Here is a 23,950-nt window from a genome sequence, read left to right as displayed (position 1 = left end):
CACTGAAACATCAGAATCATTATTCAAAAGAAAATTCAATCATTGACAAGTAGCTATGGTTTGGATGGGAAAGCGGATTAACTTCCGAACTCAGGGTTGTTGGTTTGATCTCCCTTTCTGCCTGTTCGTGTGCCAGAGTCTTATATAGGCAAGATAGCTTGGCAGCTGTTGTGAGTGGTGTGTGTGTGTGTGTCTGTGTGTGAATAGGTTTATGGGACTGGTCATTTAGACTGCTTAAGCAGTAAACAGTTATGTAAGTAAAGTCAATTTCCCATTTTAGGAATTTGGGTTAAACAGCTGTGAGTGAGAGAGAAAGAGACATGTGGTTTGGAGGGCACTCTGAAAATCTGCGTGTGTGTGTCCCAGTGGTTCGTGTCATGAAGACATGATCAGTTCATTACGAACAGAAGATGGTCACCAGCCTCGGGGACAGACCTGCCAACCTCAGTTTATCACTCCTGTGATAACAGAGCAGTAGCTTGAACATTGTCTTTCCAGTTCAAAACCAAACTAAGCACCGTGCTAGTGGTTCGGTTTGATTTTTGGGACTTCAGCTGTGCTCAACACATCCAACTAAAAAGGTCAAGTCAGTTCCTTTTTATGAAAATATGCTCGATTATAATCAAGTTTTATTGTTGGCCTTTAAAGGCGTTTTTTTTTTTAAATTTAAATTCCCATTTATCAACTTTTTCAAGCATCCAATGACATCTCCACACCCTAATATGTCAGCCTCTCATATTCACCATTAATCTTCTCCAGCCAACTGAAGCTGACTCTGGTGAAAGGCAGAGTGCATCTTCTACTCGCCACAAGTCCATTACAGAGCGAAACCAGAGGAACCCACGGACACTCACACACCCACTCCATCTCACACGCAATTTAGAGTCATCAGTTCTCCTAATAAGCATGTGTTAGGAGGAAACACAAGTGTCCAGACAAAACCCCTGCTCATATTGTCATTATCGTGCAGCGTTGCATCCAACCATGTCAGAAGTCTGAGGTCGAAAGTGGACGCTGGACTAGAGCCAGAACTTTGTCAGTGTTGACTCATAACCTTGCATACAATACTGAAGCAAATGCATTGGTCACTTATGTAGTGTATGTACAGACAACGCACCACTGTTACTCAACTTTCTTCTTGTTCCTTGGAATTTCCCATTTTCGAAACTGCTTCATGTATCATTGTTAGAGGCTGCAGGCAATCCAGGCTGAGTATGGTGAAGGCAGGGCGTGGACAGGTTGAAACTCGCGTCTTTCAAAACTAGAATGGGGGATAAAAAAAAAAGAAAGTGGGATTTGCCAGACAGGAACTGGGACTGCGTAACAGGGTAGTCACCAACACACACAGCAGGAAGTTTGTAGGGACTTTCTTTTTGGAGTGTGTGTGAGTTTAATCCAAGTAGTCCAGTGTCCTCTCACCATTTGTGTTTATTCTGTGATGAACTGGTGATCCATCCAGGATGTGCCCTGAACTGGAAAAGTGGTTCTGAAGATAGTAAAAAATAAAATAAAAAAATATAAAGGGAACTAGAAAGTGGATTAGGTTTTATGCCTACCCTCTACACTTAAAAATCATAATGAAAAATCAGTCTTTCAGATAAACAGTATGGTGGTTAGCACTCGTTCCCTGTAGCAACAAAGTCACGGGTTCTAGTCTGGATGGGGGTTGATCTATCTGGAGTTTCCATGTTCTCCCTGTGTGTGTGTTTATCTGGTTTGTACCCATCCAACCATCTTCTGTACGGCTGTGCCGATACACATGCGCATGCTGTAATCAACATATGCAGTGTGCAATGATATTGCAATGGAAAATGTATATATATATTTTTGTTCACTGTAATTCTAAAACATGAATTTTGTCTGATAAATGACTAAAATAATTCACTACAACAATACAGACGAAAACTTTGTATTAAATTTACAATAGAGAAGCATATATATATATATATATATATATATATATATATATATATATATATATATATATATATATATATATATATATATATATATGTATGTACAAGTATATCAGCAAAATACTACAGTAAAAAAGCCATAAATATACTTCCAAAAATATTCATTTAAACGAGACGTGTTTCCGACGTGCGTGCGCGCCTGCCTGGCGGCGTGCGCGCTCCCGTCGGCTAAGGGCAGAGGGAGTGGTCATGTGTGTTTCGGGAAGCGGCCGTCCGTGTGTCCCTGCACACACACGTCCCTCTCCAGATAGCGAGCGAGTGGGCGGCGTGGGGGAAACACGCCGGCCGGATCCAGAATGTAGCTCTGCTGTCGCCTCGCTTCGTTTCACCGCCTCAGATCCGTTCAGCCTGGAAAAACTCGTCTTTTGAAGGTAAGACGACCCTTTTAACGCGGGTCTCTCCAAGTTCACGCATGTTGGTCTTGTTTATTTCCCCGGGGATCGGGGACGTTGTCGTGTGTTTGGGCCGCTCGTTGTGTATTAAAATTAAAACTATCGCAGCTCTGCGGTGGTGACAGGTAAACAATAAGTTCTGAAATCTGCCTCTTCCGGAAGTGGCATATTCATGCCACCGCCTCATTTATTACACTGTACGATCATCGGTTTTATTTTCATTTTTGTTTTAAAATAATTTCTAAACTGACTTACTCTTCTACAGTTATCAACAGTGATAAAATAAACAATAATCTTAGATTCAGTGAATCTCTAAATGTTGTTTTGAAGTGACTCAGTTTACGTCTTGACTGTAATGACGTCTGTAATGCGGACGTGGTCCAGTCAGCCCCAGATGTTCACGCTTGTCTCCCATGTCAGAGATCATGTCTAGAAGAGGCCGATCCAAGCCTGGAGCCTCGTCTCCGGGCGGCAGCGAGCCTCCCCAGGGTCAGGGCATCCACGTCCGCCTGTTCTGGACCAAAGAAGGGGAGAGGTACCTGTCCCACAGCTCGGGGAAGGTCACGGCCGAGGAGCTGTGCATCTCTGCTGCAGAGGCTGTTGGTGAGAACGACTGCATGCACAGGATTGAACATGAAAGCTAATTTCTGTGTTGTGACGTGTTTTAACTTCCTCCTTTTCCTTTCTCAGGGATCACCCCTCTGTGCTATGTGCTGTTTGCGCTGTACAACCCGCTGACGCGCTGCTGGTACAGTCCAAACCACGTTTTCAGTCCCGAGGAGAACTCCAGCCTTGTGCTTCACTTCTGCATGAGGCGAGTCTGACTTTGTTTCAACGCCCCTACGAGGGGGACAAGATGAAAAGTAGCAGGAATGCTCATGTGGCCTGTCTGGTTTCCCTTCATCCAGGTTTTACTTTCGGAATTGGCACGGAATGAATAAGACGGAGCCAACTGTTTGCCGCTATGCACACAAATCCGGGACAAACCAGAGGGGTCCCCTTCTGCTTGAAATTTCCTCTCTGGAGTATTTGTTTTCCCAGGTTTGTGTTGAACATCAAGGTCTTGATTTGTGTGTGTTTTACCTGAAACGCCGTGATAGATCCTCCAACCTCTCTGTCTCCTCTGTGTTCCAACCAGGCAAAATATGAATTTGTGAATGAAGTGCAGATAGAAGATATGCAGTCAGAAGAGGAAGTAAGTCGATTTAAAAACGAGTGCTTGGGGATGGCGGTACTTCAGCTCACGCACCAGGCGTTAGAAACCGAGTCTACTTTACAAGATGTGGCGGCAAAAGTCAGGTAAATTCTTTGGTAGTCTGTTGAAACAATCATTTTTTTTGCAGCTATATTTTCTAATGTGCTGCTTGTTGATGGTTTAAAAAAAAAAAGAAGAAAATCCATGCTTTTTCTCTAACTTGACGTATTGGGGATGGAGCGTCAGGGAGCGACAGGGCCCTTCTGTTTGTCCGACTCGTGTACATATCATGATTCACCGAGCCCTTTTCCTCGAAGTCAGAAGTTTCTAATAATCACTTCTGAAGCAATTTTGCCTACATTCCAGGAATGTAGCAGTTGACAAAACAGGTTTCCAGGTTTCATGTCATTGCTGCAACTTCTTTCCGTGTGTGTGTGTGTGTGTTTATGTAGTGATATAAGACTCACACTTCCTGTTATGTTCAGAACATCTGTTCTTGTCTTTTCGAACACTTCCCCGCCTATCTGTAGGTTTGCTGTGTTGAAGATTTATTATCTGGTATTTTATGTTTTTTTCTTTTTTTACACACACAATGGAGAGGGAATGGGTATATTTGAACATACTCATTGCAGTATTTGGGCTTTATCACGTAACTGCTGGTCCCTCATAAAGTGAATTACATTCTGTTGTTTACAAGATCGTTTGAATAATCTGAACACTTGAGATAAGATCAGATTTTTTTTTTGTGCTAGTAAATGGCTCAGTGGTTAAGAAGAGCAGTTTCTGTAACTGCAAATTTACAGTTAAATTGCCACTATGGTCTCTAAATTCATCCTTCATAAAATGAATGCTTTTAATCTCACTGACTTCCCATATATACGTTTCTCTTTTCCAGCTTCCTGCGCTGCATTCCCAAGTCTTTTGCAAAGCATATTTCCAAAGACAACTTCCTGACTAAAATCAGGATCCGGCGGGTGTTTGCAGACTTTGTGCGCTGCTTCCAGCAGCAAACGGTGGATAAAGGCCGGCTGAGCGCCCAGGAGATCATATACAAGTACATCTTCACTCTGGAACACTTGGCCCCATGCTTCGGCACAGAGACTTTCCCCGTGGCTCACCTGGAGCTGCGAGAGGACGGCGACAGCAGCTCCTACCCCAACACGGCGCGCGCCCAGGGCGTCTCCAAGGACTACTTCGGCGCTCCGGCCACACATGAGATAATGGTGTCTGGCCCCAAGGGGATCCAGTGGAGGAAGGCGACGGCTCAGAAGGTTGGCTAGACGGCCGTTTTAAGGCCCTCCTGGACTTCTATCACGTTGTGGACTTTTGCTAATGTGACATTTGTGTTCACTCTTTCTCTACCAAGGCCCAGGACAATCCTTACCTCAGGAACGACTACCTGAACTACACGAAGAAAACCAAGCAGCAGCAGGCCGGCTCTCAGAACGCTGACACTCCCAACAAATGGACTCTCTTTTGCGATTTCCCAGAAATAACTCACATAGCCATTACCGAAGCTAATGTGCACATTAGCACTCTGGACAATCGGTGCATGGTGAGAGCACTTGTTTATCACTTAATGTAAAAGCTGCAATACATTAATTTGATTGGTGAATGTGCTTGCGGTGCATTAGTCCAATTGATATGGTATACATTAGTCTTCCTATTGATCAGATTGTTTGTTCAGTCTTTGAAGTCGAATAGACTGCAGCGCATGTACGCGTGTCTATTTTGTGACATTCGTCGTGTCTTTATGCGCGCGTGACGATAAGAGCTCTGGTGCTCTCGGATTGGCTTTGGGCATTTCATTATGTTTCGAGCGCGCATGTGGCTGTAGGTGGGAGCTCTTGATTGTAAGCTAGTGGTTGTTTCTGTGCACGTCTGTAGGAGGTTCAAATGAACTCCAGCCAGGAGGCCCGTTCCTTCATCTCCCTCCTAGATGGATACTACCGACTGACTGCAGACGCCCACCACTATCTTTGTCGTGAAGTGGCTCCCCCAAGGGTAGTGCTGAGTGAAGCAAATCTACTGCATGGGCCTTTGCAGTAAGTGATTTTTTTTTTTTTTTATATATATATATATTATTCCTTTTTTGCTCTTATATATTCAGACTCCAGCAGGATGCAATGCAACACAGTATGTTATATCATACTTCTGGTGCGTTTCCAGTGATGATTTTGTGCTGCTCAAGCTGAAAAAGGAGGCAGCAGAGGAGGGAGCCTTCCTCGTTCGCTGGAGTGCTGTTGACTATCGCCGCATCATCCTAGCTGTGCTGAACAAGAATGAGGTGAGTCAACACCCACGCTCTTCCCTGAGAAGTATTGCAGTGCAGTTATGGAGAAAAATGTTCAGTTCCTGCGTGTGTTTTGCTACGCAGAACGGTCCCACGCCGAGCCACAAGCAGTTCCGTATTCAGCACAAGGGTTCGGTGTTCAGTCTGGAGGGCTGGGACCGAGAATTCTCCGGCATGAAGGAGCTCACAGAAAGCCTCAAGACCTTCATCCTCAAGTCTGGTTCAGACAGCTTCACTGTCAAAAAATGCTGCGCGCCAAGACAAGGAGGTCCGTGTTTATTTGTGAGAGCCTTCCAGTATATTTGAGATGGTTCTGTACTGACAGTGTTTTTCTTTTTCTTTTTTTTTGGTGTTGCGTCGTTTAGAGCTATCCAACCTGCTTGTGAAGAGGCAAGGTGTCGAACACTGCGTTCAGAGGAAATCCTTCTCCCTGAACTTCACCCAGCTGCGCTTCCACCAGATCAAGGACAAAGAGATCATACAGGTGACGACTCGCGGCGCTAAATGTCCTTCGGCCCGTCGCTGACGCCCGTGGGAGAAAAAAAAACAAACGCTGTGTTCATGTGCAGGAGAGGCATCTGGGTCGCGGCACCAGAACCAACATCTACTCGGGTCGGCTGCTCGTGCGGGGAGGAGGAGACGACGACGACGACGAGTTCAACAACAACCACGCCGATCGCAGAGGCATCCGAGTGGTTCTCAAGATCCTAGACCAGAGCCATAAAGACATTGCTCTAGTAAGCCATGTGATCTCTGCACGAGTGATTCAGCAGAACTGAAATTAATATCACTCCCCTCATTATTTGTTCTTATTGATTTTTTTTTTTTCCCTCTGTTTTTCTAAAGGCATTCTTTGAAACCGCAAGTCTCATGAGCCAAGTATCCCACAGCCACCTGGTGTTTATTCACGGCGTGTCTGTCAAAGGATTGGAAAGTAAGAGCGAGTGCGGCGTTCGGTCTCACCGGTGCACTTCTCCTTTTGCTGACTTCCTCGTGTGCCATTTCCCCTTTTTTTTCTGCACATTATCAATGTTTACAGTCAAATCTAAGACTCAGGTGTATAGTGTCTGAAATAGCCTGAAATAGTACGCCGTCCCTGCCTCCACAGACATCATGGTGGAGGAGTACGTGGAGTTCGGATCTTTAGACGTTTTCCTGCGCAAAGAGAGGACGGCTGTGACTCCCCGGTGGAAATTCATCGTGGCAAAGCAGCTGGCCAGCGCCCTCAATTACCTTGTGAGTCTAAACTGGGCTTTATTTATCGTGAGACGGATTCTAAATGAAAGCAATTCACTACAATAATCACCCAGTTAAGCAAGAGGTCGAGGTGGTGAAAGTTTTACAAGTGTTGTGCAATTTATTCCTAGATACCATCGTCCTGAGACTTATTAGCGGCTGTAAGCCAGTGGAACATTTTGTAGAAAAGGAAACGCAGTGCTGTTTTTTTTTTTTTTTTTATCAGTACGCCGAATTTAAAGTCTGATCTATTGAGCAAAGATTATTATTTTTGGATCGGTTTTCTGTTCCGTCAGCCTCTGTGCCGTGTGTCACTGTTCCAGGAGACCAAGCGTCTGGTTCATGGCAACGTCTGCGCAAACAACATTCTGGTGGCGAGACGCGGTCTGGAGCAGGACACGACTCCTTTCATCAAGCTGAGCGACCCGGGGATCGCCTTGAACGTCCTTTCACGGGAAGGTCCGTACCAGAAACCTTCTCTGTCATGAACACTGAGCCGGCTTCCCCTTTCAGAGCCTCTGGCCTCAGACAGCTGCTCGTGTTCTTCATCTGACATCCTCTTCGGCGTCATTTTGATCAGATTTTAGAAAAAGGAACGTCAGTCCAGACCACTTCCTGCTTATCTTGTTTCCGGCCGCGTTGGAGCTCTGCTCATCAACTGCCATTTGAAGCTGACCAAAGTGAAAGAACCACTCCGGAAGTGTAATTTTAAAGCACACTCGTTGCCGTTTAGAAGAGTGAAGCAAGAAGAAAGGACACTTTTAACTGTCTGTAAATCTAAAGCTTCTACTTGCTGAACGATTGCTGTCCTGGCCTTGCAGAGCGTCTGGAGCGGATCCCGTGGATTGCCCCCGAGTGTGTGGACAGCGGCGCTCCCATCGGCAACGCCGCTGACCAGTGGAGCTTCGGCGTCACGCTGCTCGAAATCTGCAACAACGGCAATCTCCCCATGAGCGGCAGCACATTGTCCGAGGCAGGCCACAGCTGTTTGACCTTTACTTTTCTTCCGCCGGCTGAAAGCTTCACGTTGCCCGTATTATCCTCCCGACCTCCGATTGTGACGCCGCAACCTTTTTTTCACCCCCAAACAGAAAGAGCGCTTTTATCAGCGAAAGGGCCGTTTGCCCGAGCCGTCCTCCCAGGAGCTGGCCCGGTTCATCAGCATGTGTTTGACCTACGAGCCGGAGAACAGGCCGTCGTTCCTCACTGTGCTCAGAGAACTCACAGAAATCATGATTAAAGGTCGGTGTTCACTGTTCTCTTTTCACCTTTTTGTTGTTTTTTTGTTACTGTTTTGTTGCATTCATTTAATAGATTTTGCTTTTTGCAGACCCTGATTTTTCCACCAGTGAAACTCTTCCAATCATAGATCCCAACGTTTTCCATAAACGCCACCTGAAAATGATGCGGGTCTTGGGAGAGGTGGGGATTTGAATTCTGCATTCATGTCAGCTTTTTTTCTTCTCCTTCGTGCCTAAAGTCATCCTGCCTCTCGTCGCTTCAACAGGGACACTTCGGGAAGGTGACGCTGTACCTGTACGACCCCGCCAACGATGGGACGGGCGAGCGCGTGGCAGTGAAGGCTCTGAAGCAAGAGAGCGGCCACGTGCTGGACGGCTGGATTAAAGAGATCGAGATCTTGAAGTCGCTCGATCACAGCAACATTGTCAAGTACAAGGGTTGCTGCACTGAGCTGGGTGAGTCGGCGGCTGTTTGCTTTAACATGTTTCACATGCAGCGCCGGCCTGTGCAGAGGTGTGCTTGCTCAGTGCCTCTTAAACCAGTGCTCAGTTGATTATTCGGGGAATCGATCGCGTCCCCGCTGTTCACTCTGTAAACATCGGAAATCGATTGGAAGTGCACCGCTGCTTCCACTGCATGTCAATATTTTGAGCTCTCGGCGGCCGGCATGCTGAGCAGGGCCGGCGGCCCGTTCGCGAAATAATGAAAAAAGGAAGATGAAAGCATTGATGAATTGTTCGATGACAGGAGGACAAGTGGTGCAGCTAATAATGGAGTACCTTCCTCTGGGGAGCCTGCGAGAATACCTTCCCAAACGGAAAGTCGGCTTACCTCAGTGCCTCATGTTTGCTCAGCAGATCTGTCAGGTGAGTCAAGTGTTCTGTGCTCTGATAGGAAGTTTTTACACCCCCAAATTTTTAAATTATCTACAAATTAAAAGTTTTACTTGAGGGATATTTTGACAGGATTCCAATTTCTCTCAAACTGGGTCTTTTTTTCCCCGACATTTGTTTGTTTGTCACTTGGCTGCACTTCAGTTACTTTAACTTGACTTCAACTCTAAATTTCTGCTTATCGTGCAGGAATGAAAACTTCAGAGTTGCCAGACTGTGTTTTCCTTGAGTTAAAAGTAGAAAGAATACTACCACATCCAAACTTCATAAACTAAAAGGTCAAGCTGACATTTTAAGATCAAATCACTTGACATTGAGCCATTCACTTGTATTTGACTGAATTTTCAGTTTGTTGTGAATTAACTCCTAAAATTATCTCTCATGTGCTTGCCATGAAAACTTGACTTGATGTGCGTAAAATATCTTTGTTGGTTGGAGTGTTTTTGAGCCTTTAATTAAATTAAATACTACCACATGCACGATACAAACTGACAAGTGTGAAACTTCACAGAATATGTCAATTTTTCAATCACTTTAACTGCATTCACATAGTCTGCCTCTCCTCCCTTCTGAAGGGGATGGACTACTTGCACACAAAGCGATACGTCCACCGAGATCTAGCTGCCCGCAACGTGCTCGTGGAAAATGACGGCTTGGTGAAGATTGGCGACTTCGGCCTGACAAAATACATCCCCGAGGGAGAGATCTACTACCGTGTCCGTGAGGATGGAGACAGCCCGGTTTTCTGGTCGGTTCACGCTGCACAAAATCGCGTTATCCAGTCTCTTGTCGTGTGGCTTTTCCCCCTTCCAAATTTGACTTGATACGCTTTGCAGGTATGCTATTGAATGCTTGAAGGAGGGCAAATTCTCCTTTTCCTCTGACATTTGGTCCTTTGGAGTGACGCTCTATGAGGTCCTGACTCACTGCGAGCCTCGCCGCAGCCCTCCAGCAGTACGTCGCTACCGGCCCGCTGTCACAAATTAAACTATGAAAAATTGATTTGAATAAAATTAGCACGCCACCTTTTAAGTGCATCTTAAGGCTCTGTTTTGTTTTTTGTTTTTTTGTAGAAGTACAATGAATTGATGGACGTGGGGGATGTACAGATGACCGCGATGGTCCTCATAAAACTGCTGGAGAGAAACCGGCGATTACCGTGTCCAAACGAATGCCCTCATGAGGTAACATTAGAATATTAACGACGAAAAAAAATACACTTTTGGTTTTCATCCCTGAATCTCCACACCTACTTTTTTTTTCCATCGACAGGTGAAAACGATCATGGAGCAGTGCTGGAGTGGAGATCCTGCCAAACGGCCGACGTTTGAATCCCTGACCAAGGCGTTTCAGGACATACGCCAGAAGTACGAATGGCAGTTCTCCGGCATAAACTTCTCGCTGTCTCAGATTTGCTGATGAGGACTCGGTGAAAACTGACTCGACGACATGTCTTCTGTAGAGTAGCCAGTGGCAAGTGAACGTGCTTCACTCATATAGCGCTTCAGACTGTTAGAGACACACACACACACACACACACACACACACACACACACACACACACACTGATAGTAACAGCTGTCATACAAAGCGCTCGACCTCAGTTGGGAGCAATTAGGGGTCCAGTGCCTTGCCCAAGGACACTTTGATTCATGGAGTGGGCAGGAAAAGGCGGGGAGTCAAACAACCAACAATTGCATTGGAGAACGAGCCACTCGACCAGCTGAGCCGTCGCTGCTCAATACTGAGTTTCTTGGTGTGCAACTCCTCCTTCCTCTATTTGGGTATCTCCAACGGCTTTCTGTGATAAAAGCACACACACCACCACACCCCTTTCAAATGTGATATTAGTCACAGAACGATAACATCAGTAGTTGGTTTCCCTTTGATAACCTAAACATCCCAGGTAAGGATATTATGTGCTTACTCAGCCACTAAATGTCAGCTGTTTTTTTTTTCTTTTCTTTTGCAAGATGTAGGTGTTTGCATAATCACTGTATGTGTCAAGAAATTCTATATTGGTTGCCTGTCTTATATTGTGTTTTATTTTTGTACAATTTTGAGTGTGTTAACTTGTCCTTGCATTTTGTAAACTAAATCAGATAAAGTAAAAATAAACCATTTCCCACAGGCCCTTGGACTGAGGAATCAAACGCTGTGCTTAAGAGGGTTTCTAAGAATTTGAAACAGCCACACAGTTATTTGACCAAATTTAATATTTGTGAATATTATTTGCTGTGTTTCACATAATAGCATTACTGCTACATCTTCTAAAAACCATTTAACAGATGAAATGCTTTGATGAAGATGGAAATTGAACCCACGTCTGTCTTGCTATGTGACAAAACTGACGACCACTGCAACACCTGATTTATTCAGATGACTGAAGAGCCATCTGACCGAACGCTGGTTATACATAACACTTTGACATGTCCGTTGAGAATCAAGATGTGTATGACCACAGTCAGCTCTGATGCTCATTCAATGAGGGCATCTGTTTAGACAGGTGCTCCTCTGTTACACTGACAACACCGCAGAGCCGCTGCAGGCTCTGAGCATGTGTGACAACACTGATAAATACAGTGTGAGCAATGCAGCACTGAGCATAGCCAGTATTGCCAAACAGGCTTATAGTGTTGCCACGATAAGCTAATTTTTCATTAAACATGAAAGTGCATCAGTTACCATCTAGAGGCTGATTATTTTGTATGTATATGTCATAGAAAGAAACATTTTGAAGCATTTTTGAATATCTTAGCCTGGAGATTGATAAAGGAGAAATATCTGATCTTATGAAACATTATAATTTAGAAGGGTTTTCAGATTTTCATGACTCAAAACCATGAAAAACATAGTGTATATGGATTCTCTGTGTTTTGATTAAGTGGTGCAGGGGAAATAATGATCTTTTTGTTCAAATTGTAATCGGTTGAAATGATAAAGTTCTGCCTGTTGTCATGAAATGTGCCAAAAAAAAAAGCCTTCTTTGTTTATTGTTTTGTCTTGTCATGAGCTGATCTGATATTTGCAGCCAAAATATAACCTAGAAATACATTTCCAAGTAATGATGAGGTGGAAAAAAATGTAAATAAATATCAAATCAAGAGTCACTGCCTTTACATATTCTGAAACCAAAGGACATTTTTAATCAAACTGTAATGCCTGGATGAATGAATGTTTATCTCATCTGTCTGCTTGCTTTTTAAAAACGTGACTGACCAAGCTGAAGTGAAACACCCTGCACAGGTGATCTGTGCATCGCAGGGTCAAGACAGACAAATATTCAGACATATTCTCACACTCAGGTAAAATAAATAACCCAATTAACCTAGCCAGCATGGTTTCACAGAGTGAATGAGGAGGTTTAAAACTTCTTGCAATAACAGTTCAAATCACCCTGAGAAATACAATACTCTACCAAGCTCAAGGACTACACTACATTTGCAATGAAGGGTTTTATGACTTCATTTATACACAGAAATTAAGTCAAAGCTCCTTCATGAAGGAAAGCAAAGCAAGCACAAATCTTATATGACTCAGTAGTCTTAGCCACATTTGAAATATGTGTTTGTGATATTTCATTTGGAAAATTCTGCCATCAGGTCTGAATGACTACTGCTCATTTTCTGTTGGCATTGTATAATATTAATTAATAATAATGATTATGATGAAAATTAAAATGAGCAAACCAAACACAAAACTATGCAACATTAACATGCAATTATACAGAAATATTCAAATATGCAATTGAATTCCAGGAAACTTCTTACCTTACTGGAAATTCTCTTTGCTTTCTAGTTTGAAAATAATTCATTCCAGTAGTATTTTAGCTTCATGTTGTTGCCAAATCAGACAGAGACAGTCCAGAGGAGATGGATAATTTCTCAAAAAAGAATATCACAACAGGCAGAAATACACATATCATGACTGGAAACTGGAAACTGTGTGAAAATGAACCACGCAGAAACAGCAAAAAACAAACAAGATGCTGTAATGTTCAGGTCTTGTTTAGATAAATATAAAAACACACACATAAGGGCAACATGACAGCAAGGAGGATCAAAAATCACAACACACACAACGAGATTGTTTTGAGGTCTGAATCATTTTCCGTGCAGGGTTTTGAGTGGCAGAAAATGGGACACGTCCTAGCCCCGCCCCCGGCCCCCGTTACGTCGTAGTCATGGAGATTGCGTCCTCCTCTCGTCCAATGAGAAGCGTCCTCGAGGCCATGTGTGTATTGTTTAAACTGCTCAAATCAGCCCCACTCTCCGTACCGACGAAACTTCCACCAAACCGAGCGATGGCGGCCACCGTGTCTGTTAGCACTGCTGCCAGGGAGGAAAGCACAGACACACTGCCCGGCCTCGCCACGGACCAGGAGCGCGTTACGCCCGGGGAACGCCCGGTTCCCGAAGTTACACCGGACGAAGACGAGGACGCCGCTTCTGGACGTGACAGTCAGCGAAGGGTCGACGAGGACCTGGCATCGCTGAGCCCCGAAGAGATCGAAAGCCGCCTGGAGAGAACTCGCAGGGAGTTTTACAACCGTAGAAAAATCATTATAAAGAACCTTCCTTCCGACGTGACCAACCAGGTTTGTGTTAAAAAACACTCTAAATGTGATTATTGGCTTATTGATTGCACTGTTGGTTAAGGGAAGCCTTTCTCCAATATGCCTGCCATGCTACCAATGTTAGCCTGCTAGCCATTTAAATGTCCTGGTAACTTTATATTTTAATGACACGTTTCCTATTTTAATAAAATGCGACGTTCTAGATGTTGGTGGAAATTCACTTTAACTAGAAGAGGCTTTAAGTACTTTACAGTAAGTTAGCTGAGTAGTTTGAGTTGAGTGCCAGGTGGTCAGTTAACTGCCAATAATGGTCATCTGTGGCCTGTATGACCTGCAGTTTGGCCTCCCCTCGAAACTTTAAATGAAATTATTTCATCGTTATATCTGCTTGCAAGCTTTGGATGTTAGCTTTATTTTGAATAATGGTGTGTAATAGTATATTTCCATCAAGATATGAATTGTTGTTGGTGGCTAAAAGCCAGTGATTTGCTCACTTTGCTACTTTTTTTTTTTTTTTTGGAACATGCCTGACTCGTGGAGAGCGGTGGGCCTGCGGGCGGTACCATTGTTCAGTGTGCGGGGGGGAGGAGGGCGGTGATGGCAGTTCGAGATGCGAGTTGCAGGCTAACAAAAGGTGGAAGGCGTGGGGACAAAACGTTTCAGAAAATGCTAGACAGCCTCGCCGTTTGCTCGTGAATGGGGCAAAGCAGCACAGAACAATTTTCTCCCGCAACAATGAGCGAGCTGTTCACCTCTCATTCCAACAGGTGCACCTGTTGCTCGTTTCCCATCGTCATGACGTGTAATGAGTAGAAGTGACACATTAGCTTTAATTTGTGAAATAAGTTCATTGACACTCAGCAAAATATCTTTTCAAAGTCTTCACTTTTATGAACTTTTCAACCCATGATTATAGTTCCACTACTTTCCAGTTTCTGGTTTCATTTTCACAAAGCTGTCGGGATAGTAATGTTTGTTTCCTGTTTACAGGAGGTCCATGAGCTGTTGGGCAGCTTTGACTTGAAGTACTGCTTCGTTGACAAATACAAGGGCACAGGTTGGTCTAAATGCTTCATCATTATGTCAGCCATTGGTTTGCTTTGTAGTTCCAATTTTTACATGGGTAAGAATGCATCAAAGATAATTACTATTTGCTTCTGAGACTAGAAAAACAGGTGTTCAAATGACTGTAGAATAAAACAGTACTTCTACTTTTACTCTTTATCTCCAGAAGTACTCAGTTATAATCTGGAAGATTCAGTTGTTCAGCACAGACTCTAGAAACATTTCTGTTGATGTATTGATTCTGTTATCTTTGGGTTCACTCGGGTTACTCAGCATGTTGGCTTTGATGTTTGGGAAATGTTCCAAGCAAAAACTTCTTTGAGAATATGAACATCTGCATGTACTGTTGAATTGTTTTATCTTCCTCCTCATCATACAAACTGCGAGTAATAAAAACAACTAAAGCAAGTCCACATTCAGCACAAGTCACCACTTTCTCCAAACTGCCTCATAAAGACACTCAGCGAAACAGGAAGCACAGTTGGCTTCAAAACTTAATTTGCACCTTCAGTGAAAGCTTCCAGATGGTCAGCATTTTTAAGTCATTTCAGCACAATACTGATCTGTTATGTTGTGAAATGGAGCTGTCGCTCCTTTGTGTGAGGTCGTTTCAACCTCGTTGTGTCTTCAGTCTGGAGAAATTGATGTTTGACTTCTGGCTTGAATGCACGGAAGAGGGAACTGCTACTGAACTAGCTCTTACCAACAAAAACAAAAATGAGCTTGCAGCACACTTTTAAAATGGATTGACACACTGAGTGATATTTGGCCAGAAAATTACATGAGCCAGATGGCAAATTCAGGGATTCCCAGGTAGTGGTTATGGAGGAAAATACAATCCTTTGATTTTAACAGCCAACAAGCTCTTAAGAAAAAAAAAAAAATCAAACCATCTTTTTTTTTATTGTCCTTGCACAGTTCATCTGCTAATCACATTCAGTTTCAATTCTTCTCTTCCTCCTTCCAAGCATGATATGTTGGCTTGGAATCACACAGTAGCAGTAGGTCTCTTGTCAATGTGTAAAAGTCTGTCAACTGTTGTATTGCCAGTGACTTTCCATCTCACAAGTTTAGATTTTTTTTTTTTTTTTTTTTTTTTTTTTTGTAATAAGAGAAGCTCAGTGAGGGTAGGAGTGTATTTGATTCCTGTGAGTCACTGCTGCTTTTTCACTGTAATCTGAGAGACTCTGTCACATAAAGGTGCGCTGACATCGTGCTCCCAGCATTAACTTTTATTCACACCCACTGAAGGGAAAATGTCGTCATGCGCTCCTCTCTTCCTTATTACCGACGGAGCAAATGTCACTCACTTAGCACTGAATTGTTTGCCTCTCTCCCTGTATCTTCTGCTTCTCAGCATTTGTGACACTGCTTAATGGGGAACAGGCGCAATGTGCCATCAAAGAATACCACCAGCACTTGCTCCGCGACAGGGAGATCTCTGTGCAGCTGCAGCCAACAGACTCTCTCCTCTGCATCGCCAACCTGCCCCGTGCGTTCACCCAGCAGCAGTTTGAGGAGCTGGTGCGGCCCTTTGGCAACCTGGAGCGCTGCTTCCTGGTCTACAGCGCCTCCACGGGACACTCCAAGGGCTACGGCTTCGTGGAATACATGAAGAAGGACTCGGCTGCCAGGGCCAAGTCGGAGCTCCTGGCCAAGCAGCTGGGCTCCCGCATGCTGTACGTCCACTGGACTGAAGTGGGCTCCCTCACGTACCCGCTGCTACACTCCAAATGCCTGTGCGTGGACCGGCTGCCCCCGAGCCTTCTGACGGCTCAAGACCTCCGCAACGCTCTGGCCGACACTCACCCGCCTGTCTTCTGCCAGGTCGGTTTCTGCCGGCGGCGCTCTGAAGAGCACACCATCCCCACTGTCATTCTCACACACCTGTGGAACTTGCCGATGGACACGTTTGGTATTTTGCTCAGTCTAGTTACTGTACATCTGAGAATTCTGGGAAAGATTAGATGCTGCCTTGTGGATGAAATTTACAGGACTGGGCCTGAACGAGTAGTTTAGTTTTTTTTTTATTCTGGCTGTGATGCAGAGATAAACCTGGAGTCCTGTTAAAGCTTTCAGCACCTTTCACCTTTACCCCGGTTTTCATGTGGTCACGCAAAGTTTCTATAGCAGGGGCAAATGTTGGTTTCCATGGTGATGACCACCTGACTCCCACAGGTGGTGTCATTCAGCAGGCCTTTCTGGAATGAGGGGAAACAGTGTTGTCTTTTCACAGCACACACACAGGAAGGGGTGATACTGTGTAAAAAGACCAGCATGGTTTAGGACCATGAGAGGACTGCTCATCTGTAATGTTGAATGTCATGAGGTTAAATGAGAGGATCTGATGTGGCAACTTGTTGAAACAATAAAATGGGATGTACAGCCAGTCAGTAGTGGTTTAAAAAAAAAAAAAAAAATCAAGCGATTCGATTGTGGCACATTAGCCAGCACTCATTTTGATACATTTCTTTCCTTATTAACAGCGTTTCATCCCAATAACAGCTTTGATTTTCTAGTTGGCACAGGGACAAGACGGGAGTTTCCGGCGCTTTGCGGTGTTGGAGTTTGCCACTGCAGAGATGGCTGAGGACGCTCAGCGGCTCACAGATGGCAGGCTGCTGGGCGGCACACACATCAGGGTGTCCTTCTGTGCCCCCGGCCCTCCTGGAAGAAGCATGCTGGCCGCTCTGATTGCAGCACAAACCATGGTATTAAAGTCAAATCAATATCCTCTTCGCACTTGAATATTCACTTGATTAGCAGCTGCTCTCACGCTGAATCCTCATCCTCTTTGTTGTCTCCAAGGCTGTGAACAGAGGTAAAGGTCTCCTCCCTGATCCCACGGCTATGCAGATTCTCACAGGCCTCAACAACCCTGCCACGCTCAAGATGCTGCTCAACCCGCTGTCGCAGGGCCACAAACAAGGTGAAGGATCTTCTTCCACCACTAGTGAGGAATTGGTTATCTATTCATGTCCGTGTCTCTTCTTTTTTTAAACAGCACACTTAAGTTTCATTTGGCTTTTCTAAACTCTTAAGTATTTCTATGATGTGTTTGATGCATCTTGATAAAAGATGCCTGATTTTAAGTCAATGCACACTGATCAATCTGTAAATAGAAGTATGAATATTTTCTCTTGGGAAGGATAAATTCTTGTGATGGCATGTTTACCAGTGATTTAATTCTGAAACCTGTGCCTCCCCTCATGTGAAGGTCTGCTTGGGGCGGCCCCCGCCATGCCGCTGTTGGCCAACCCCGCCCTCTCTGCCGCGCTGCTCCAGCTGCTCCTTCAGAACCAGGCCAAGGCTCAGCAGGTACGGCCCTCGTTCCGAACGTCGCTCCAGCTCGCAGGCCGAGCCTCTCCTCCAGCCATCCTCCGCTACTCATTCAGACTTCTTCTCCGCTCTGTTCTTTTCATCTTTACCATTAGCAAGCCTTTCTGGGAAATCATCTTCTCTGGGCTCAGGTGCTGCACAATAAAGAAAACCCTCTAGTGCCTTGTGTGAGTGATAATGGTGTTTGTTTGACTGTGTGAGCTGGAGGTAACACTCCATGGATTCCGGTCTTTTTGAACCTGTTGATTTATTAAAAAAAAAAAAAAAAAAAGAAGTTGCTGCCTGAATGGGTAAGCTTCTGCTGGAAAAGTGCTTTGTGTGTGTTTGTGTGGGGTGTTCTTTAGTGCTGCTGAGTGATGTAGTAGGCGAAACAGTGTACACAAAAACCTGTTAAGATGTTTTTTTTCCCTTTTTTTTTTTTTTTTTTTTTTAAATATGTGGTGAGTAAACCTCTGTGCTGATTAGGTGCTCTTGTGTAGTCAAGCTTTTTTTTCTCTCTCTCTCTCTCTCTCTCTCTCTCTCTCTGTTTGCGTGCTGGAGCTGTGTGACCATCTTGTGACTGTGACCTTTGCTCTCTCCTCTGGTCTGCAGGCGGGACTCATCGGGGAGAACCCTCTGGCCGCTCTGCCTGTCCAGCAGGGAGTCCATCTGCTCGGAGACCTGCCCCAAGGTTTGGCATCGCTTGGCTCCAGCATGTTTTTCCGCTTCTCCTTACCTGATACACATCTGCACGTCTCACTAATTAAATCGGCTGCCTCACAGTCAGGTGAATGTTATTGTGCATATGCTCTCCCGCCTCTCGCTGGTCTAGGTGCAGTGGTTCCAGGGCTGGGCCTCCAACCGGATCCCCTGCCCCAGCTGAAGGCAATGCCGCTCGGCAGAACCCTGGCGAGGGAGCAGGAGTCCCCCACGTCAATGTGCAGCTTCCCCCAGACGCCCTCCCCCACCCTCCCGGGGATCTCCATGCCCCTGATGGGCGGCCTGCTGGGGGCAGATGGCATTGCAGCGCAGGGGGTGAGACGCCAACTAATTTCCGCAATGTCTCCTCAGCTCAACTTACACATTTCCTGCTGGTTGAGATGCAATAACAATGGAATAACTTTTTTAAAAAAAACAAAAAAAAACAAAACAGGTATCCATTCTCGGGGATCCTCAAAAAGATGTGAGCCTTCCCCAAGGCGCCTTCCTCAGCGTCAACAATGTTTTTCCCTCAGGTAGATTTCTTTTTTTTCTTCTTCTCTCTCCACTTTGGTTTGCACCAGCTCGAGTGTTTTGGTAAATATATCCTCCACTCGATTTCTCTGCACCTCTGCAGGAGGAAGCTGCAGACCTCACCCCTACAGAAAGAGGCCCACACTGAGCAACGTGTCCAACCAGCACACACACCACAGCGTTCAGCCCAGCTACAACCTGCGCTATCAGGACTCCTACAGCCCCGAGCACGCCTCTCTGCACCAGGTAACTGTGACGTTCGCGTTTTGACCTCGGTGTTGCAAGATCACCAAGTCTTTTTGGATTCTTCCTCATGGTTCAACATATATCTGTAAAGGTCTCGCATACAATTCTAATGTTGCTATGACCTTTTCAAAGTACGTTTTGATGCAGAGCTTTAGATCCAATACTAGCTACATTCAGTTATTTTATTTGTACACACTCAGATTTATCTGAAAGCCTTCCTGATTTGTTAACATGACATCGAGCAGACGTTAAGCATCGCTTGATGACTTAAATTGGTTTTTGTACAGACGGATCACATCCCAAATAGAGACACGCCAATCTAATCAGAAGCCCCTGCATGATGCAGATTTAAACGGACTGACCTTTAATCAAATTATTTAAGGTCCCTGTAGCTGCAGCTAATGGCTGAAGTCTCATTAGTCATTTGCAGGAGGGTGGGGTTTTCTTGGTTTTAATGAAGTTGGGTGTCGTGGTCCTGTACATCTCCAGTGTATAACTCATTCCTATGAATGATCCTTTGATGGGTTCCTCTCCTCAGGACCCCCTGGCCCACTTGTTTGAGCAGCAGGAGAACCTTGATGCAGGCCTCTTGGCAGGATTTGGTCACCAGGTAGTCTTTTGCTCGATGGTTTCAAGCTGAACACATTTCAGTTAACTATAATCAAATCCAAATGGCTCTGAAGTAACCGAGCTGTGAACTTGTTTGTTTTCACAGCTGTCTCATGACCCGGAATACAGCGAGCGCTTTTCCTTGTACAGCCTCCCCCCCAGCCCACCCCTGTCCTCCTACTTCAGCTCAGGACCTGAGGCCTCCGGTAGCGGGAGCCTACCTTCTGCCCAGCTGAACAGGGTGAGCCTTGAACTCCAGGCTGATTTGGACTGCAGTCTTTTGTTTGTTTTTTTTTCTTTTGAGCTATTGATCAATTGTTGGTGCAGAAACATGAAGGTACCAATGCATAAAAAGTTTAGGGTTGCAATCCGAGAATAACGCCGGCGCTCAATAATTAATGGGATGCTGTGAGTGCCTGTGCAGAAGAGGCTGAGGTCACTGAGAGATGGTCGTTTGTCCTCAGGCTGTGGGAATGCCTCCTGTGAGCCACACCGCTAACTACCCCCCGGGCCTCGGCAACGTCATGAAGGTAAGCCGGAGCCTCCTGTGTGTTTGATCTTAAACGCGACGTCGCGTTGTTCTGCGACTTCACAAAGTGGGTAAATAACGATAGATTTTGGGCCACGGTATGTTGAAACGGCTCGGCTAAAATGCAGCCTTTATTCTAAGGTTTGCAGTTCTGAAAGATTTCTAAAGGTGTGGAGGACTGTCTTGCAGTAAGAGGTCATTTATTTGCTTCTTTCTTTGTTGTGGGCATGAGAGAATCGATCCGCGGCTCCACCAGCTGCAGAGTGAAGGCAGGAGATGCTCCGTTTCCACTGATACATTTAGCAGCTCATCAGGTGACGCTGCAGAGGCCGTGTCCTGTGTCCCGATTAACCGAGCCACGATCGACTGGCTCGCTTCCCTCCTGTTTCTTCTGGAATTAAGCCGATTTTTATTTAAAATTTTTTTTTTTTTTCAATCAAACCCTTGGAGCTTCTCAGGGTTTTTTTTTTCCCCTTACCTTTTGTGGAAAAGCTTAATAATATAAATATTACAGGCAAGTGATAACAGGAGTCCTTGAATAAACAAAGATTTGCAATCATATGACTAGGAACCACCTTATAAAGAGAAATATTGATCATGCTTGTAGTAGTTTTGAACTGAGTATATGATAAACATTGTCCAGTTAAACAAGATAAAAAGGCAACAGTAATCTATAGATTACAAAGGGGTAAAAAAAAAAGACATGTTCTGTTTGAACTTTATTTAGAAAATTAAAAAAGAAAAAAAAAACCCTTAAAACAAACCAGTGTTTACTTTTCTTTACAAAAGATTAGGTTTATGAATCTATTATGTTCAATATGCTTCAGATTATTTAGCAAAATATCAAGAGTTAAATGTATTTTTCAGCGTTCATGCATAAATTGTACATCACCGTCGGCCAAACTGTCCAGACCACTCGTCTTCCTGCTCGTGTTGCTGTCAGATCGACAAAATATACGGCAAGCAATTCAATTATTTAACAAAGAGATGAAATATTAATTACATTGAGTGTTTATTTTGGCTGTGTGGTTCACTCATCTGGATCCGATTTAAAATAAGAGGCCGGGTTTCTCTTCTCCTCTCCCCTGATTTCATGCCCATTAGCCCCCGACGTAAACGAAACTCGTGCCGATCAACAGTTGGATGCATGTTCTACGCTGCAGAACATGCATCCAACTGTTGATCGGCACGAGTTCTGCAGCGTAACTTTCATGTATTTCCTCACAATGAATGTGCAGCGGTGCATGTGGGAACCTCATGCTGGCGTTTTCACCATCTATGCTCTTGGAGTTGATTAAAAATCCTTCCACGTGTTGTTTTCAAGTGGCTTGTGTTGGTTTTGCAACCGATTTAGTGGGTGAGCTAAAATGTAGAGTTTTCATGCGTTGCACCGGGGGTCGATCAAATCAAACCTGCACTGATGAATTTTTAATACATTGTGATGGATGCAAAGGCGTTTCGGGGGGAAAGAGGAATAATTACTCTGCTGTTTAGTTACTTTAGGCTTATTAAAATAATCCATTTTATTTAAAAGCACCAAACAAAAGAAATTGTTTACAAATTAAAGGTCACGTTTCAAAAATGAGAACTGCAGGAATAATCACTGATGATAAAATAATGTATCTCTCTCATACATTCTGCATGCAGCTTATTTATCAGAGAGCTGTCTGCTTTTAAGTTGCTTTTCTCCATAAGTAAATTCAGATTGAACCGTTTGCAGGTAAACAGAGTTTCAGTCTGATTCTCTCTCTCTCATGTCCAGGAACATCACTCGTGCTTTGAAAGGCCTTCATCTCACTCCGTTCCACGTTTGTTTGTTTGAATCAATCGATCTGGTTGTCGAGCGCCAGCTCCAAAACCGAGCTTCTCAAAATAAATCCAAGCAATAGAGACTGCGCCGAGCGTCGAGGAGATTTAAAGACGGCCCGTTAACAGATCCAGTTAATATGTTTCCCTTATTTACAGATATTGGTTTTACTTAAAGATGGAAAACAGACGTTTCTCTCTCTCTCTCTCTTTCCACATGGCAGACTCCCATCGGCAGCCAGAAGCGGGCGTTCTCCCGCCTCATCCCGTCTCCCGAGCCCAGCCCCGAGGGCGGCTACGTGGGCCAGCACTCCCAGGGCCTGGGCGGCCATTACGCAGACTCCTACCTGAAGCGTAAGCGCATATTCTGAACGCCGCCGCCGCTGCGTGCCTCTTGCCGTACGAGTAGCCATTCAACAGCCAGGACACTGTGGCATCTCCTCCCATTGTCCCTCCCATCAACTTTACAGCGTGGTGGCCCTCGGACTTGTCCCCCGCCGTGTGCTCCTGTGAGTGACCCCTGGAGGGCGCTGAGGAGCGCGCTCTGTCGCTGCCTGGACAGTTGTGACACTCGAAGGGAATTCTTGGTGGTTGTTTTATTTTTTTCCTTTTGTGTGTGTGTGTGTGTGTATATATGCATATATGAATTTAACGTGTTGTGTAATTTAAGTTTTTATTTTCCTCTTTTTTTAAAAAAATGGACTTAATTTCCTGTTGAAGAACATGTGCACCTCGGAAAAAAATGGTTATCTAGCAAATGAGGTCTTTTAAAGCATTTTAAAATTCCTGTGTAGAGTGTGGTGTTTCGGCGCATCTCCAGAAAGTGTGCTGTCCGTTCCTCCAGGCCAAAAGATTCTCATCGTATTTAAAAACAGGCTCAATTTGAGAGGCCCCACTTTTTCTTTTTCCTTTTTTTTTTTTTTTTCTTTCTTCTTCCCAATTCATGTAAAAAGTTCAGTGGAATGTTTAAAGACATGGTGTTTTGTGTTTTTTTCGTTTTACCTCTTCATATCACGGGATTGTATATTTTGCTGTTTAATTTTCCTGATCCAGACATTTCCTAATTGGTTGACGAGCAGCTTTCCGTCCATCAGTGACGGCTGTATGTACTCAAAGGTGAAGCTTTTTTTTTTTTTTTTAATCTTTTGGGGCTTTTTTTTCCCCTCTCCACGTTGTTCACCTGGATCCTCCTCACCCTCCAGCCTGTTCCATGGAGTCTGTTCTCGACACTGGTTGCACTCGGAGGGCACAGGCCACTAAACAAGCTCTCTGGCTTTTTTTTTTTTTTTCCTCCCACCTGTATTAGAGGAACCCTCAGGTGTCCTCTCTACCCCACACATC

The 23,950-nt window shown here is 44.6% G+C and overlaps 2 protein-coding genes across 4 annotated transcripts; both read left to right on the top strand.

The window, feature by feature from the left end:
• Positions 1-2,170: 2,170 nt before the first annotated feature.
• On the top strand, positions 2,171-11,365 carry tyk2 (tyrosine kinase 2). 2 transcript variants are annotated; one of them, XM_030089701.1, is made up of 24 exons: positions 2,171-2,347; positions 2,789-2,971; positions 3,059-3,182; positions 3,277-3,409; positions 3,507-3,667; positions 4,459-4,834; positions 4,930-5,118; positions 5,451-5,608; positions 5,733-5,850; positions 5,941-6,124; positions 6,222-6,340; positions 6,426-6,593; positions 6,703-6,790; positions 6,965-7,092; positions 7,416-7,551; positions 7,914-8,065; positions 8,184-8,334; positions 8,423-8,514; positions 8,600-8,789; positions 9,082-9,200; positions 9,803-9,975; positions 10,064-10,181; positions 10,301-10,411; positions 10,500-10,646. In XM_030089701.1, exons 2-24 carry the CDS (start codon positions 2,794-2,796, stop codon positions 10,644-10,646), a joined length of 3,513 nt encoding a protein of 1,170 aa, XP_029945561.1. In that variant the 5' UTR covers positions 2,171-2,347; positions 2,789-2,793. The 2 variants fall into 2 exon arrangements, with proteins under 2 accessions (XP_029945561.1, XP_029945562.1); XM_030089702.1 differs by lacking the exon at positions 2,171-2,347 and having other exon boundaries at positions 2,794-2,971; positions 10,500-11,365.
• Positions 11,366-13,508: 2,143 nt separating this feature from the next.
• On the top strand, positions 13,509-23,497 carry raver1 (ribonucleoprotein, PTB-binding 1). 2 transcript variants are annotated; one of them, XM_030089703.1, is made up of 15 exons: positions 13,509-13,824; positions 14,794-14,860; positions 16,226-16,695; positions 17,388-17,579; positions 17,677-17,797; positions 18,086-18,186; positions 18,799-18,877; positions 19,019-19,221; positions 19,340-19,421; positions 19,523-19,665; positions 20,204-20,275; positions 20,381-20,515; positions 20,739-20,804; positions 22,834-22,963; positions 23,080-23,497. In XM_030089703.1, exons 1-15 carry the CDS (start codon positions 13,531-13,533, stop codon positions 23,124-23,126), a joined length of 2,202 nt encoding a protein of 733 aa, XP_029945563.1. In that variant the 5' UTR covers positions 13,509-13,530; the 3' UTR covers positions 23,127-23,497. The 2 variants fall into 2 exon arrangements, with proteins under 2 accessions (XP_029945563.1, XP_029945564.1); XM_030089704.1 differs by having other exon boundaries at positions 22,834-23,497.
• The last annotated feature ends 453 nt before the right edge of the window (positions 23,498-23,950 follow it).

This window comes from Salarias fasciatus, chromosome 4 (genome assembly GCF_902148845.1).
Source record: "Salarias fasciatus chromosome 4, fSalaFa1.1, whole genome shotgun sequence".
Classification (NCBI taxonomy): Eukaryota; Metazoa; Chordata; class Actinopteri; order Blenniiformes; family Blenniidae; genus Salarias; species Salarias fasciatus.
Note: the sequence above shows the minus strand (reverse complement) of the source record. Positions and strands in the feature narration are given on the sequence as shown.